An 18,355-nucleotide genomic window follows, 5' to 3' on the forward strand; every position below is an offset into this window, starting at 1 on the left:
AAAAGAAGTATGACATCGAAGAAACTGAAGTAAAGAAGAATGTCGTTAGCCGCTACCTAAAGTATAAGATGGTATAAATGAAAGGTCTACGGAGACTCAATATTACGAACTTCAAAACATTGCTTATGAGAAAATCACTGAAGGTATGTGTTTAGATAAACAATTTCAAATTTCTTTTATTATTGACAAACTTAACCCTAGTTTGAAATTTTTTAAAATTTTGCTTTGCTACCAAATGAAAGAATTTTTTAGAGTGATTCTCCGCCTTCGAATTGAAGATGAATCTTAGAAACATGATCAAATAGAAAAATTATTGGTTGTTTCAAACAACAAAAAGAAATTCAGTGTAGTTCTGAAGCCATTTGGCAAATAATGAAAGAATCAGAACCGCAACGTTGTGAACCAAATTAAGAATGAGAACTCTTCAGGAGCCCCAATTATTCCAATTTATAGGAAACAACATCCACCACAAATAAATAACATTGTTGTTTTTGAAGGTGAGAAAAACAAGAAAGGGGGGGTTTGAATTGTTTGGAAAAATAAGCGCTTTTCAAAATGAAAATCACACAAGGATTTTATACTGGTTCGCTTATAACACAAAGCTACTCCAGTCCACCCGGCCAAGGTGATTTCGCCTTCAACAAGGACTTAATCCACTAATCTTGAAAGATTACAAACAACGCCTAAGAGAAAAATCTCTTAGTCCTCTCAAGTTTACAGACTACACTAAGTCACTTGAGGAAATCAACAAACAATAAATGAAAGATTTATGTAATCTAGAGTGCTTCTAAGAAAGCAAGTATTACAATATTAAGAACAAGAGTTTTTCACGTTATAAGCAAAAGCTTCGTGAAGATCTTAGAGAGAAAGAGTGTTTTTCTTGACTTGGTGTTTCAGTATAATTTTGGCTTGTTGGCTTACTGATTTCTTAGTTTCTTCAAGGTTGATTGCAGCCTATTTATATACTCGTTGAAGTAGTAGTTGAAACTGGTGGATATTGAGATGAAGTTACGCCATCACATAATTAGCTAATGCAGGATGACTTTTTCTTCTTGAAATGACTACTTACCACAAGTAGTATTTTCTTTATTGAGATTGGAGATTAACGTCTCTTTCTCAATTAGGAAATCCATTTGCAAATCTTTTCTTGACTTAAACGTTACTCTTTCATGATTAGCAATTCCATGCTCAGAGTATTTGTGTATCTGGAGAATCTTGGAATCTTGCTTCTGATGTTTAATCTCTTGTGAGTTCTGATAGATTCTTCAGATAGTGCCAAGAGCTTCTGAAGTTAGACAAACCTTTGTTCAGAGTCAGAACTTCTAGAGCTTACTACTTGTCCAGATGCTTCTGATACTTTGATGTTTTGCTCAGAGTTAGGACTTCTTGACATTGTTTCCACTTCAGATGCTTCTGATCATTTTATATTTTGTATCTGATCTTGTTTTGTATCTGATGACATCATCAGATTTCTTCCTTCTTTCTTTAGAATCCTGCACACTTAGAAACTTTTCGTTAGGGTGCCATTTTTGGTTTCATCCTTTGTTATCATCAAAATCAAGGAATCTGTTGTAGAACAATTTTTGTTCTTACAATCTCCCCCTTTTTGATGATGACAAAACAACCTTAATTAGCAGATGAAACATATAAAATATCAGATCAGATAGACAGAAGCTCCCCCTGAGATAATGCTAGGGAGTTCAGAAGTTCTTACCAGAGTTTCTTAAGTACAGAGGTTTCTGAAACTTTCTGCAATTTCTTAAGTCCAGGTTAGATAATTTTATTTATATGAAAAATATGTTGCAGAATGCTTAAAGTATTAGACAATATTTTCATCAGAGCTAATAATTACTTCTCCCCCTTTTTGTCAGAATCAAAAAGACATAGTAGAAAAAATAAGTAAAGAGAAAAAAAAAATAAAGAGAAAAACTGGAATTCATAGATAGAAGCACAAAGGCAACAAGAAAAACATCAGAGTCAGAGAGATAGCAAAAACAAAGACAACAGGCAAGCCAAAAAAATAAATAAATCCTAAGTGCCTAAGGGTTCGGAGGCGGAGGCATTCTCTGAAGTAACATTGCAAGCATGCTCTGGATGTTTTCGTTGACAGAATCTTGCTTGTCCATTCTGGCCCGGAGTTCATTCTGATCTTGCTTGAGTTCTTTCAGAGTCTGAAGAACCGTAGGAATCACAGAAGAGGACTCCCCCAGAGTCAGAGCCTTCTGAGCTTCCGCTTCAGCAGCAACTTGAGCTTCTGCATCTGCCAGAGCCTTTGCTTCAGCTTCCTTTTGCCTTAGGATTTCAGCTTCCTTAGCAAGTCTTTCTTCTTCTAGCCTTTTTGCTTCTTCTGCTTCTCTTGCAATTCTCTCTTCCTCTAGCCTTCTGGCTTCAGCCTCTCTGGCAAGTCTCTCCTGGAGTCTTGCCTCAGCATCTCTGATGTAGCCATTTCTGACTTGTTCAGAGATGCCCTTCAGTCTAAAGGCCTCAGATGTCATCCAGCCAATGACTCTGTTCCAGTGTGTCCTTACAGATTTAGGATCATCACTGATTTCAGAGTTAGTGACCAGAGAATCGACCTTTTGAACCGAAGCCTCTGCAATCATTAAGATGGCTTCCTTTAGGGTAGGTGTAGAAAGTTCAGGTTCTGGTTCAGAGGTATGAGGTGGAGGGCTGAGATTTAAGGTTTGAGGTTCAGATTTTGACTCAGGTTGGGGTTCAGATTCTGCTTCTGGTGAAGGTTCAGATGTTTGGGGTGAAGCATAAAGAGGGTTTAAATCTAAAGGTTCAGATTCTGGTTCTGGTTCAGCGGAGATGTTTGGTGGGTTGATATCAGAAGTGGGATGGTCAGAGGGTTGGTTTTCAGAAGGTATGGTGGTTGTTTGTTGTGGTGGAGGTGAAGTTGCTTCAGATTGTGGTTGTGTTTGTTGTTGTGAAGCAAGTTTATGAGCGTAAAGTGTGGCTATGGTTGGGGATTCAGGGTCAGAAAATGCAGGGTCAGAAGAGACAGAAACATATGGAGGTGATTCTGGTTCAGAGGATGATGAAGATGAAGTGCTTTGGTGGGTTTGTGCAGGTTTAGAGGGAGGTATGAAAGTACGGGCTATATTTAGGACTGGTGTAGGTTGGGAGGTTCTGGTGATTGAGGGTGGGATTTCAGAGGTAGTAGAAATAGGTTGTGAAGAGAGAGGGTTAGAAGAAGCCATCAGAGGATTAGAGGTATCAGGAGGAACAGACGTACCAGTAGAGATATTCAGAGGAGCTGAGGATTTGCTTCCAGAAGTTTCTCCAAGTCTGGCCTTCTTTGCCTGAGATGCTACCTTCTTTTCAGAAAGACCTCTCTTGTATCTGACGAAGTCTTCTTCAGAGTCCAGACAGTCGTCGAAGCTGAAATCAGAGACGTCAACACCTTCTTCCAGCAGACGATGAAGATAGATAGCTACAGCGTCTCTGGGTTCATTCTTGAAGAATCTGGCAAGGCCATGAGGCATCTTCCTCTGATCTTTCAAACTATCCTAGGATGTATCCAGAGTTGGCCTGACTTGAATTTTCTTGATAATCCCCATACTCTTGAGGTTTCTGGCATTCAGAGGCTTCCCCACATCTATTGCCAGATCATCCATCAGCTTGGTCTTTTCCAGCTCGTCTACCAGTCCATGCTCAATGAAGACGTCAGATAGCAATCTTCCCAGAGGAATGTAGGATCTGGGCTTCATATTGTTTCTGGTTTCTCTGACCGAATCTCTCAGATATCTGAAGAGGAGAGCAGGGAGGCAGATCTTCACACCCTTCTGAATACAGTACATAATGCATTTCTGGTCTGCGTTGATGTAATCAGAAGAGTTAGAGGCTGGACGATGGTGAATTGTTCCCAGAATAATCTTCAGCCACACTCTGAGGTTCTGGTGCAGCTCCTTGTTCTTAGAGGGGTTTCCTTCAACGTTGGGTTTGAAGATTGTTGGGTTTATCACATCTGTAATGCGCTTTGACCTAGGAGGGATGTTGTAAATCCTTTTTCCTCCACTTCGCTCCATGTTCAACAAGGAGGCAATAGACCCTTCAGTAATAACAATCTTCACCCCCAGAACATATGAGACGATGAAGTTGTCATCTGCATCAGCATGTCTCCAGAACTCCTTGACAAGAAGTGGGTAAATAGGACCATAAAGTCTTTGGAAATAGTTTTCCCACCCTTGTTGACGAAGTTCTCCAGTTAGATCAACGCCATTCCTCTTCAAGTTTTCGAAATCAACAAGCGATTCGCACAACACATCCAAACCTTCAAAAGGAGTTGAAAGGTTGATATGGCGTTCACGGTCAAGAACATGGGGTTCTTTGTAAACAGGAGTGACGGTGACGCCTGTAACCGTTGGAGTTTGAGTGTTTGAGGTTTGAGCAGTAGAAGTTGATTCCGTTTCTTGAGAGAAGTTAAAGACTTGCTGTTGTTGAGCGTCCATGGTGAAGAAGAAGATGAAGATGAAGAACTTGCAGAGAATGCTTGAGAGAAGGGTTTAGGGTTTTAGAGTGAGTGAGAGTGATAAGTGTGTGAAATGTGAGAAAAATGTTTATATACTCTAAGTAAAACATGCAAAACGACACACATTCCAGCGTTAGCACAAAAATCAAAATAGCACGTTTGGGGGAAAAATGATTACAGCTAATAAATGAATGTCTAATCCCAACAGTATGCACACTGCTCTAGGAGATTTCAAACGTTCTGACCTTTGATTTCTTTTGACAGCTGTCTAGAAGTTCTAGGGTTAGACGTTTAGTGCTCCACGTGTTGATGTATCTGATCTTCAGGAATACCAAAGGATTGGTTTCTGAAGATTTCTAACTCAGATATCTTCTTAACTTGGTAGAAGTATCAGAGTCAGAGGTAGAAGTACATTTGTTTACATCAGAGTCACATTTTACATTTTCAGAGCCATATTTCACTCAGGGCAATTTTTAATGTTCAGATGTTCTAAGATAAAAAGAAATCTATCTTCAGCTAGAGGCTTAGTAAAGATATCTGCCCATTGATGTTCTGTATCAATGAACTTCAATGTTACTATCCCTTTCTGAACATAGTCTCTGATAAAATGATGTTTTATTTCTATGTGTTTGGCTCTGGAATGTAGAATGGGATTCTTACTTAAACAAATAGCAGCAGTATTATCACAAAAGATAGGAATGTTACTCTCAAAGATTTGTAGATCTTCTAGCTGATGCTTCATCCAGAGCATCTGAGTTGTGCACAGTGATGCTGAGATGTATTCTGCTTCTGCAGTTGATAGAGCAATAGTTGACTGTCTTTTGCTAGCCCAGGAGATTAGATTGTTTCCCAGAAGCTGGCAATTCCCAGATGTGCTTTTTCGTTCTATTCTATCTCCTGCATAATCTGCATCACAATAACCCGAGAGTCTATACTCTGATGTTTTCTCATACATCAGGCCCAGGTTAGGAGTTCCTTTCAGATACTTAAGAATTCTTTTAACTGCTGTTAAATGAGATTCTCTAGGATCTGATTGGAATCTGGCACAAAGACAGACACTAAAGAGAATATCAGGACGAGTAGCAGTCAGATAGAGGAGAGAGCCTATCATACCTCGATAGAGCTTCTGACAAACCTTGTTGCTTACCTCTTCCTTCTCCAGAATGCAAGTTGGGTGCATGGGAGTTTTTGCAGAGTTGCATTCAGTCATGTCAAACTTCTTCAGAACGTCTTTAATGTACTTGCTTTGATGAACGTACGTGACTTCTGGAGTTTGATTAATTTGAATTCCCAGAAAGAACTTTAATTCTTGCATTAAACTCATTTCAAATTCTGCCTGCATTAACTTAGAAAATTCTTGGCAAACAGAGATATTAGCAGAACCAAAAATAATATCATCAACATAAATTTGGCATATCATGAGATCATTATTAAGGTTTTTACAGAAGAGTGTAGAATCAACTTTCCCTCTGATAAAATTTTGTTCCAGAAGAAAATTGCTTAATCGTTCATACCAAGCTCTGGGAGCTTGTTTAAGTCCATATAAGGATTTCTTAAGTTTAAAAACATGTTCTGGAAAGTTTGAATTTTCAAAACCTGGAGGTTGATTGACATACACTTCTTCTGAAATATAACCATTAAGAAATGCACTCTTGACATCCATTTGATATAATTTAATAGAATGATTAATAGCAAAAAATACAAGAAGACGAATAGATTCTAACCTCGCGACTGGAGCAAAGGTTTCATTATAGTCAATACCTTCTTGTTGACTGTAACCTTGAGCTACCAGTCGAGCTTTGTTTCTGACAATTTCTCCTTTCTCGTTCAGCTTGTTTCTGAAAACCCATCTGGTTCCAATGACGTGAGTGCCTCTGGGTTTAGGAACGAGATCCCAGACATCATTCTTTGAGAATTGATCCAATTCTTCTTGCATAGCTGCCACCCAGTCGTTATCCTGAAGTGCTTCATCACAAGACGTAGGCTCAATCAGAGACACTAGTCCCAGAGGAATATCTTCAGAGGTTCTAAAGGTAGATCTGGTTCTGACAGGTTCGTCCTTGTTTCCCAGAATCAAATCTTCAGATACATTGATACGACTTTTGACTTTCTTTGGGATTTCTGGAGATTTAATTTCTTCAGAGCTTTGAATGACAGTTGCTTCTGGAGTTTTATCAGATTCTACAAGAGTGATTTCCAAATCTGCAAACTTTTCAACTAGCTTTGACTTTTCAGGGTCAAGCTTATCATCAAATCTGACATGAATTGATTCTTCCACAATTTTGGTTTCTGTGTTGTATACTCTATAGCCTTTAGAGCGTTCTGAGTATCCTAACATAATACCTTTCTGTGCTTTGGAATCAAACTTGTTCAGATGTTCTTTAGTATTTAATATAAAACAAGAACATCCAAAAGGATGAAAATATGAAATGTTTGGTTTTCTTCCTTTACACAGTTCATAGGGAGTCTTTTCCAGAATAGGTCTTATAGAGATTCTATTCTGAATATAACACGCTGTATTTACAGCTTCTGCCCAAAAGTGCTTTGCTACATTTGTTTCATTGATCATGGTTCTGGCCATCTCTTGGAGTGTCCTATTCTTCCTTCTACAACTCCATTTTGTTGTGGAGTTCTAGGGCAGGAGAAATCATGGGATATTCCATTAGAATCAAATAATTCTTCAAAATCTTTGTTTTCAAATTCTCCACCATGATCACTTCTGACTCTAACAATTTTAGAGTCAAATTCTTTTTGCACTTTGGAACAGAAACTGGTGAATACAGAGTGAGACTCACTCTTGTGCTTTAGGAATTTTACCCATGTCCAGCGACTGTAATCATCAACAATGACTAGTCCATACTTCTTTCCATTAACTGATGCTGTTTTCACAGGACCAAATAAGTCAATGTGAAGAAGTTCCAGAGGCTTAGAGGTAGAAACAACATTTTTCTTTTTAAAAGATGTTTTTGAAAATTTTCCTTTCTGACAAGCTTCACACAGAGCATCTGAAGAAAACTTCAGTTTAGGTAGGCCTCTGACTAACTCGAGTTTAGTTAGCTGAGAAAGTTTCCTCATGCTAATGTGGCCCAAGCGTCTATGCCATACCCATTGCTCTTCGTGAACTGACATTAGACATTTAACATTTTGATCTTTTAAATCAGAAAGATTTATTTTGTAAATGTTGTTTTTCCTCTTGCCTGTGAAAAGGACAGAGCCATCGTTCTGATTAATGGCTTTACATGTTTTTTGATTGAAGATTACATCATAACCGTTATCACTTAATTGACTTATGGATAACAAGTTATGCATTAATCCTTCTACATAAAGAACATCAGATATAGAGGGAAGAGTACCATTACCAATAGTTCCGGAGCCTCTGATCCTTCCTTTCTGATCTCCTTCGAAACCTACAAATCCAGCGTCTTTAAGTTCCAGACTTTGGAACATAGACTTTCTTCCCGTCATGTGTCGCGAGCATCCAGAGTCCAGGTACCATGACTGGTGTCTGAACTTTGTTGCATAGGATATCTGCAACATAGATAATCTTATCTTTCGGTACCCAGAATCTCTTGGGTCCTTTTAGATTAGTTTTCCCAGAGTTTCTTATAACTTTGGGTCTTCTAGCATTTTTAAATTTGTGTTCTTGTGTGTGTGTGTAGTGATATGAAAAAGGAGATTTAATTTGATCACTTGTAGAAGTTTTATCTTCCTTAGGATCATACCCAATTCCCCTTTTATTGTTCTGACTTACTCCATAAATCATGGATGCCATAATACTCCTATCTATCCCATTCTTCAGAAATTCTTGAAAGGCTTCTTCATATTTATAAATAATTTTATTTGAAGTTTGTGGTGCTTGAGACAACGCTTCTTCTAATTCTGAGCTTTTTGTTTTTGCTTCATCTCTTTCTAACATTAAAGATTTGATTGTATCTTCTTGTGATAGAATTGTTATCTCAAGTTCACTACACTCTTCAAATTTTGCTTTAAGACAGCCTTTAATATTTTTAAACTTTTGTTTTAATTTCTGGTAAGAGGTAAGAGTTTCTGACAAACATGATTCTAAGTCAGATCGAGAAAGTTCAGAAAATACCTCTTCAGATTCTTCATCTGAGCTGCTGGATGTGGTAGCCATAAGTGCTACGTTGGCCTGTTCATCAGAGTCAGATTCTGATGATCCAGATTCACTATCATCCCAGGTAGCCATCAGTCCTTTCTTTGTTCTGAAAGTGTTTTTCTTGAAGCTTTCTTTTCTAGGGTTGTCTTTCTTCAACTTGGGGCATTCATTTCTGTAATGACCTGTTTCTTTACATTCATAACAGGTAATATCTTTGTTAGCTTTACCTTTTGAAGTTGACTCTGATCGATCCCCTCTGGGTCTTGGTCTTCTGAAGTTGTTGTTCCTCTTTTTCCAGAGTTGCTTAACTCTTCTGGTTAGTAGGGACAACTCTTCTTCATCATCAGAGTCTTCTGGTTCAGAATCGTCAGTATCTTCAGTTTCTGCCTGGAGAGCTTTGGTTCTGTCAGGTTTCCGTCTTTCAGATCTGGACTTTAGCGCTACGGACTTGTTCTTTTTCTGAGGCTCATCCTCCTCTAGTTCTATCTCATGGCTTCTGAGAGAACTAACAAGTTCTTCAAGGCTGATATTGTTCAGATCCTTTGACAGCTTTAGAGCAGTAACCATAGGTCTCCATTTCTTTGGCAGACTTCTGACTATCTTCTTAACATGATCTGCAGTCGTGTATCCTTTGTCTAGCACTTTAAGACCTGCAATAAGAGTTTGAAATCTAGAAAACATAGCCTCTATAGCTTCGTCATCTTCCATTTTGAAGGCTTCATATTTCTGGATAAGCGCCAGAGCCTTCGTCTCCTTGACTTGGGAGTTTCCTTCATGGGTCATCTTCAGAGAGTCAAGTATATCTTTGGATGTCTCTCTGTTGGTGATCTTTTCATAGTCGTTGTATGATATAGCATTTAGAAGTATTGTTCTGGCCTTGTGGTGATTTTTGAAGACACATTTCTGATCTTCTGACATCTTACTTCTGGGAACTTCAGCTCCATTTAAGACTGGAGGTGTGTATCCATCTGTGACAATGTCCCAGAGGTCAGCATCATAACCCAGAAAGAAACTTTCGATTCTATCTTTCCAGTAGTCAAATTTCTCTCCATCAAAAACAGGAGGCTTGGCATTGTAAGAATCTCTTTCATTTGAGTGGGCCATTGTTTTTCTCGTACTGGATCTCTCTACACGGTTAAGTGTTTGATTAGAAAATCAATAACAGAGCCGGAGCTCTGATACCAATTGAAGGTGAGAAAAACAAGAAAGGGGGGGTTTGAATTGTTTGGAAAAATAAGCGCTTTTCAAAATGAAAATCACACAAGGATTTTATACTGGTTCGCTTATAACACAAAGCTACTCCAGTCCACCCGGCCAAGGTGATTTCGCCTTCAACAAGGACTTAATCCACTAATCTTGAAAGATTACAAACAACGCCTAAGAGAAAAATCTCTTAGTCCTCTCAAGTTTACAGACTACACTAAGTCACTTGAGGAAATCAACAAACAATAAATGAAAGATTTATGTAATCTAGAGTGCTTCTAAGAAAGCAAGTATTACAATATTAAGAACAAGAGTTTTTCACGTTATAAGCAAAAGCTTCGTGAAGATCTTAGAGAGAAAGAGTGTTTTTCTTGACTTGGTGTTTCAGTATAATTTTGGCTTGTTGGCTTACTGATTTCTTAGTTTCTTCAAGGTTGATTGCAGCCTATTTATATACTCGTTGAAGTAGTAGTTGAAACTGGTGGACATTGAGATGAAGTTACGCCATCACATAATTAGCTAATGCAGGATGACTTTTTCTTCTTGAAATGACTACTTACCACAAGTAGTATTTTCTTTATTGAGATTGGAGATTAACGTCTCTTTCTCAATTAGGAAATCCATTTGCAAATCTTTTCTTGACTTAAACGTTACTCTTTCATGATTAGCAATTCCATGCTCAGAGTATTTGTGTATCTGGAGAATCTTGGAATCTTGCTTCTGATGTTTAATCTCTTGTGAGTTCTGATGGATTCTTCAGATAGTGCCAAGAGCTTCTGAAGTTAGACAAACCTTTGTTCAGAGTCAGAACTTCTAGAGCTTACTACTTGTCCAGATGCTTCTGATACTTTGATGTTTTGCTCAGAGTTAGGACTTCTTGACATTGTTTCCACTTCAGATGCTTCTGATCATTTTATATTTTGTATCTGATCTTGTTTTGTATCTGATGACATCATCAGATTTCTTACTTCTTTCTTTAGAATCCTGCACACTTAGAAACTTTTCGTTAGGGTGCCATTTTTGGTTTCATCCTTTGTTATCATCAAAATCAAGGAATCTGTTGTAGAACAATTTTTGTTCTTACAGTTTTCTCTTGCTTCAATTGTAGAAAACCAGATCATATGATTAAGAAATATAAGATCGAGTTTAAATCTTGTGTTGCCCCTATTGCATAGGTTAACCTAATTGATGAGTAATTTATTGCTTTAATCACTAAAATCAACATGATTGATGAATCTATTGGTTGGTGGATAGACATTGGCTCTTCTTGTCATGTTTGTTATGATTGTGTAATGTTCAAAATATACATGAATAAGAAAGTATTTTTGGAAGTCGTCCACGCCACTAATGTTGTTGGTATTGGAGAAGATGTGTAGCAGAGTTCACATTTGAAAATACTTTAATCTTGAAGGATTTTATATATACTTATGAGATTATAAAGAATCTTTTTTATGGTTTTCTTCTAAATAAGGTAAGATTTAGTCAGTTTATTGGGGTAGATTTGTACATAATTATGTGAATGAAATTGAAAATTAATTTAGTAAAAAAATTAAAATGTTTCGTAGTGATAGGGGAACTTAATATGATTATAGTTTATTTAATGAATTTTATAAACAACATGGAATTGTACATGGAACGACTGCATCATATTCTCCTAGAATGAATGGTAAATCAGAAAGAAAGAATATAAATCTTACTGAACTAGTTGTTATCATTATGTTGAATTCTGGTGTTGCATCTCACTAGTGGGAGGAAATTTTGTCGACTATGTCTTAAATAGAGTTCCTAAGTCATCTCTACTTATGAGATATTAAAGAAAAGACAACTAAACTAGTCTTATTTAAGAACTTAGGGTTGTCTGGCTTATGTCTGAATTCTGGATCCGAAAGGAGTTAAACTCGTTAGTAGAGCCTATGAATGTGTATTTATTAAGCATACAACAAATAGTAAGGAATATAAGTGTTATGACCTAAATTATAATGTGATCATAGAATCGAATGCTGTTGAATTCTATGAAGATAAATTTCCTTTCAAATTGAGAAATAATGGGGGCCCTGAATCGAATCAAATTCATGTGATAAGAAGCACTGAAAGCAACAACGAAGTAGAAACAGAACTTCGAAGAAGTAAATAAGTAATAATTGCTAAAGACTATGGGCCTAATTATGCGGCCTATATAGTAGAAGAAAATCCAATAAATCTTCAAGCCTTGTCATCTCTAGATGTATATTTGTTGCAAGAAGCTATTAATGATGAGATAGATTATCTAGAATCTAACCGGACTATACACTTTGTAGACTCCCCTCCTTATTGCAAACCAAGTGGTTGTAAATGAGTTTTGAAAAAGAAACTAAAACCTGATGGGACAAGTACAAGGGTTCCTTATAGCCAAAGGTTTTAGGAAAAGAGAAAATATAGATTTCTTTGATAATTTTTCTCTAGTCACTTGAATTACATCCATTAGGATACTTATTTCTATGGATGTTATTTATAACTTAATAGTACATCAAATGGATGTTAAAATAACTTTTTTAAATAGTAACTTAGAAGAACAAACCTATATGGATCAACCGGAAGGATTTGTGATTCATGGACAAGAAAATAAGGTATGTAACTTATATAAGTCTTATATGGTCTAAAACAAGCTCCAAAGCAATGACATGAAAAGTTTGATAACTTAATAATATTCAATGGGTATAAAGTGAATGAAAGTGACAAATGCGTTTATTACAAATATGAGAATCACATTTGCATTATCATATGTGTCTATGTAGATGATCTACTCATATTTGGATAAAACATTCAAACTGTTAATGATGTGAAATTATTATTGTGCAACAAGTTTGATATGAAAGACCTCAGAGAAGCGAGTGTGATTATTGGTATCAAGGCCATGAGATCCGAGCAAGGAATCTCTTTGGATCAATCACACTATGTGGAAATGATCTTAAAGAAATACAATTACTTTGAATGTAAACCAGATAGCACATCATACGATCCAAATGTGAAACTGTTTAAGAACACGAGTGAAAGTGTCAGATAAACAGAATATGTGATCATCATTGACACTCATAGGTATGCCACTGATTGTACTAGAACCAACATTACATATGTCGTAGGATTACTATTCATGTTTACTAGTAGACCAATTAATGAGAATTGGCAAGCTATTGAGAAAGTCATGAGGTACCTTAAAAAGACCGTGAATCTCGGTTTGCATTATCAGAGATTTCCTGTTGTACTTGAAGGATACAATGATGCAGATTGGAATACCTTATCAGATGATTCTAAAGCAACTAGTGGATATGTATTCAATATATCTGGAGGAGATGTATTTTGGAAATCAAAGAAACAGACTATTCTGGCTCAGTCCACGATGGAGTCTGAAATGATAGCATTCGCGACTGCTAGTGAAGAAGCAAGTTGGTTAAGATGCTTGCTAGCTGAGATTCTTTTGTGGGAAAAACATATGCTAGCTGTGTTAATTCACTGTGATAACACCACATTTATTGCAAAAATTGAGAACCACTAGTATAACGGTAAGTGACGACAAATAAGGAGGAAGCATAACACTGTTAGAGATTGTATCTCTAAAGGAGTTGTAAGAGTGGATCATGTACACACTGGTGAAAATTTAGCAGATCCTTTAATGAAAGGATTAGCTAGAGAGAAAGTTTATAATACATCTAATAAGATAGGACTAAAGCCTATAGAAAAATGAGTTTCTCATGACGGTGACCCGACCTAAATGACTAGAGATCCCAAGAAATAGATTCAATGGATAATAACAAGTTATGAGTAATATGAGGTGGTCATGCTAGAGTAAATAAGACAAGAATGAATCCTAAAGCGGTAAGAGGATGAAATAATTGAAACTCTCAGTGAGATTTATACTCTATATGAGGGAGTACTTAGGCTACAATAGTACTCTTGATAGGCTCACATATGTGATTATGGAACTTACGACGGTTCCTATGAAGTTTCGAGGCAGAATTCCTAGATCTTTCGTTAAATCGGGATACACGTGCATGACCATTAAACCACGTGTTATTAGATTACACCTTAAGAAAAAGTTGTGTGTGGGTTTGATGTCTGAGATAGAGTTCAAGTCAATTGTGTCACTCTTGTTGAATAAGTATCCTACTTGTTACACAAAGGTTCAAGTCGTAGACACATTTGTTTACGCACAATCTTAGAAATGTTTGATGTTACTTATGATACACTTTTTTAATTCAAGTGGGGGATTATTGGAACATTATGTCAATATTCGAATATAGGGAGATGAATTTAAAAAAGTTCCCTAAGTCCCACATTGCTTATGTGAGATATCTTAGCTAGATCACTTCATTATATAAGGAAATTCTATGTTTCATTCCAAAATACATTAAAACTCCTTTTGTTGAGTTTTTCTTCCTTACTCTCATAATTCCGCGTTTTTCGAATTGTCAAAACACCAACTTTTTCCCCTTTCTTTCTACTCGTTGAATTTTCTGAGTACTTTCTTGAATTCTCTTTAGAGATTTATGTTAATTTCTCATCATTTGAGTTGAGAAATTATCAAGTATAAATTTGGATTCTCTTTAGAGAATTATTCGGATTTCTCTTTGTTTGAGAAATCATTTTGAGTGGTTAGATGACCATTATTGAATTCTCTTTGAAGAATAATTGAAATTTCTCTTGATATGAAAAATTATTACGACGAGTAGTTATACCAAATACTACGAATGATGTTTATACCATATTCAAATGATCTTTGTACCATTAGAGAGTGTAATTCTCAAAGTGATATCAAAGTTCCTTATTTGAAATTTTAGGTTTCTAATAAATAAATTTAAGAGTAGAGTTGATTCGACTTTGATTTGTCACGTAGATGTTATGGAAATTTCGAGACAAATCTTATTTTTTCAAGTAGAATAACAACTGTAAGTAACTAGAGGATATGAGTTTATTTTGAAATGGATTGTTTGTGGTTTGTAAGATGCCGAATTCACATAGTCATAATATTTATAATCATTTGATTGAAATCAAACTATCTAAATTTAATACATAATTGATTTTTTACCTAATTAAAATTATTATATTTAAAATATAAACCGTTTGGTTTTAATAGGACTTTTAATCTTTTACTTGTTAGAAATTATGTCTTAGTAGGGCTTATGGATTATTCTTGAACGACCAGAAGTTTGATGAGATGTTTTATTAACTTCGGTGAATGATATATTTGATTGAAGACTTTGATCTTCTGTATTTTTTAGATTTTATTTGTTTTGGGGTTAAAATATTCCTTTGTAAAATTTTGTTAAAATTATAAAACATTCATAAAACTATTTAATGTTTTTTTAATAGTAGGATTCAAACTCAAGACATATGGGTTATTACCACTAAAATATTAAGTCTTCAGTTATTTATTATACAAATCTAATTATATATTAATACAATATATTAAAATTAATAATATATATATATATATATATATATATATATATATATATATATATATATATATATATATATATATATATATGTATATATATTTCACAATTTATATGTGTTTATACATGTTTCATAATTTTAACAAGATTAATTATATATATTTCACCTATATAGCAGGGGAAATGTTTTTAACTCTTTAATTAATTATATTTATATATTTTATTTTAAAATTTCAAATTTTAGTTTTCAAGATTTTTTTAATATTTAGTTTATATAATATGAATATAAGATGAAGCTGAATCTATATACATATGGATGGAGGAAATAAGTGTAATGATATTGAAAATAAAATAAAAATATAATTAATTTATATAACTAATGTAAATTAAAAGTAATAAAAATTAATGAAACACAAAAAAAATTATTTGTTTGGCATAAAAATTGAATTCCATATGATTTTATTTTATTTTATCGATGATCGTGTCATCTTGATTAAGTTAATTTGAATATAAAAAGTATAATGAAGGAAAAGCCATAAATAATATATTTATTTTTAATAACAAAATAAGAATCATGTATTAATAAAAAAATGAATTTTATAAACAGAAAGAGAATTGTGTTAAAACAAAAAATTCAAGTTATAATAAAGAAAAATTTAGGGCGAGAAAGCATCTCAAAAATATAAACCTAAAAAAAACGATTACAAAACCGATATATAACAAAAAAAAATCACGAATCAACCACTAGTATGATCTATTCTTAAATCACAAGTACTAGATATCTTTAGAGAAAGCGAGTTAGAGAGCGAAAACCGAAAACCTGTAAAAATAAAAGGAAAAATCACGAATCAACCACTAGTATGATGTATTCTTAGATCACAAGTACAAGAGATCTTTAGAGAAAGAGAGTTAGAGAGCGAAAATCAAAAACCTGTAAAAATAAAAGGAAGACAGCTGACCATCTAACACACCTCTAAATATCTAACCACCTGAAAAAATTCACTCTGATCTAAGAGAAAAATGTCAAATTTTGAAACATAAATTTAAACTCACTCCTATGAGATATCTAGTGATTAGTTCCTGTCTAAAAATAACTTTATTTGACAATTTTCAAATAATAAAAAATTTAAACAAAAACTTAGCCTTCCTCTCATCAAAATCCCTAAACATCTCAATCACCCTTAAAATGGATTGCAGCAAATATGGCTATTCAAAAAAATAATGAGCCAAACTGAACCGTTCAAAACAAACCTAACTGAAGTTAACATAATCGAATGATTATGTTTGATTAATTAACCGAATCATATTGATTAAATAATTATTGAACCGAACCATGTGCTAAGTAAATCGAACCAAAATTAAAACTGAAAATAAAAATAAAAATTACTAAAAACAACTTGAATTCTTTATCTTTTTAAACAAAAAATAATTTAATGATTTGGTTCTTTAACAAATTATTTGATTTAAAAAAATTTGTTTTTTAATATTGAAACGGTATTCCAAACTAATAATTTTAATTTGATTCGATTCTTAATAAATTAAAATGGTTCATTTCAAATGAATTTTTAACACAATTTAGCTTGATTCAATTTGATTTTTTCATTGAACTGAACCCTAAAAAACCTAGAAACAAAGGACAAGAATGTCACACCCACCTAAATACCATTTACCAAATATCTAAAACAACCTCGCTAAACACCACCCTATATTGCCTTTGACTCTTTGCCATCAGAGGAAATTACTTATTTTTTGAGAAACAAAAACTATACGCAGCAACAAAGAATTTATCATGGTAAAGAAAAGATTTTATCTAGACGTATTTAGAAGATACTAGTACTTGACATAAAGATATACAGACTTTTTAAAGAAAAAAAAAACTTCATGTAGTTAGAAATGGGAAATAGGTATATATAGACTAGCCTTATGTAGCTTTCAAATTTTATGTGCAACCAAGTGCAATTGTAGTAATTATTAGAAAGGAAATTTAAAATTTTTGGTCTGCATGAAACAAAAAGCAAATTAAATAAAAACACAGCATTTTTGGGTCATTTATACTCTTATATATCTGAATTCAACCATCATACATCATACACCAGCTACTGGTTATTTATTTCGTCAAATAATTTTCTATTATTTTATTCAAATTATTTTTAGATTAATCAATTCATGCATTTCTTTAATCACCACCACCTTCACCGTGACCAGATCCCTGCCCGGAGCCATCTCCACCACCGCGACTTCTACCCGACCCTGATCCAGCTCGAGAGCCTGCATATGAGCCTGCTTCTGATCCTGCTCCGGACCCAGACCCAGAACTAGAGGACGAAGAAGAAGATGAACTTGAAGAGCTAGAACCAGAACCAGAACCAGAGCCGGCACCAGAGCCACTACCACCTCCAATTCCCAAACCTACTCCTACTCCAAGTCCAATTCCCAACCCACCAAGGTTCAAACCCAAATCCTTCCTTGCTATTCTACTTTCTGATTCAATAACTGACATCAAAACAAGCATTGCAAGCAAACAACACGACCAAGGTACACCCATTAACGTAGCAGGTTTTAGTAACAATATAAGGTAAGGTAAATTAATTAAGGATATTGAACTATATAGTATAGAGGGTGTATAGTGTGTTTGATGCTGGCTACTGCGAAGAGGTTTTGGGGTATTTATAGATGCTGAATACTATGGTTAATGGCATGGCATGAAATTAAGTTGTTGAGTATAGTGTTGGTGTGAACATGCCGAATGGTTATTTTAAGTTTGAGGCTAGAAAGTGGAGAGAGATCATATTGGCGTGGCATATTTGGTTTTGGATTGACAAAAACGTGTTGCTCAAGAGCCTTCAACTTGCATATTCCCATGATTTATGACATGTGCCCATATGATGGCCACTTAACATAGTGGAGGAGGAAAGTAATTATGTTTATTGTTTACTATGCATGGTATCCTACCATCATTTTAAATTGGGCATCCAGAATTGCCGTAGCAATTTATTGGTCTTCCCAAAGGCATCACTAAACATTGTGATTTAAAATCAATTATGTTCACGTAAAAAATTTAAATAGTGATCGTAGTCATGTTGCGATCGTGTAAAGGTTTTCATAGTTGAATGTTGTCTTGTTGATTAC

The 18,355-nt window shown here is 34.8% G+C and overlaps 2 protein-coding genes across 2 annotated transcripts; one reads left to right on the forward strand and one right to left on the reverse strand.

Annotated features, from left to right (window-relative positions):
- Positions 1-2,961: 2,961 nt before the first annotated feature.
- On the forward strand, positions 2,962-13,326 carry LOC127135794 (secreted RxLR effector protein 161-like). Its single transcript, XM_051062428.1, has 2 exons — positions 2,962-3,085; positions 12,914-13,326. The coding sequence occupies exons 1-2, from the start codon at positions 2,962-2,964 to the stop codon at positions 13,324-13,326; spliced, it is 537 nt and encodes a 178-aa protein (XP_050918385.1).
- Positions 13,327-17,194: 3,868 nt separating this feature from the next.
- On the reverse strand, positions 17,195-18,012 carry LOC127138488 (glycine-rich cell wall structural protein 2). Its single transcript, XM_051064951.1, has one exon. The coding sequence runs from the start codon at positions 17,769-17,771 to the stop codon at positions 17,403-17,405; it is 369 nt and encodes a 122-aa protein (XP_050920908.1). The 5' UTR covers positions 17,772-18,012; the 3' UTR covers positions 17,195-17,402.
- Between the last annotated feature and the right edge of the window lie 343 nt (positions 18,013-18,355).

Source organism: Lathyrus oleraceus, chromosome 4, assembly GCF_024323335.1.
Source record: "Lathyrus oleraceus cultivar Zhongwan6 chromosome 4, CAAS_Psat_ZW6_1.0, whole genome shotgun sequence".
Taxonomy (NCBI): domain Eukaryota; kingdom Viridiplantae; phylum Streptophyta; class Magnoliopsida; order Fabales; family Fabaceae; genus Lathyrus; species Lathyrus oleraceus.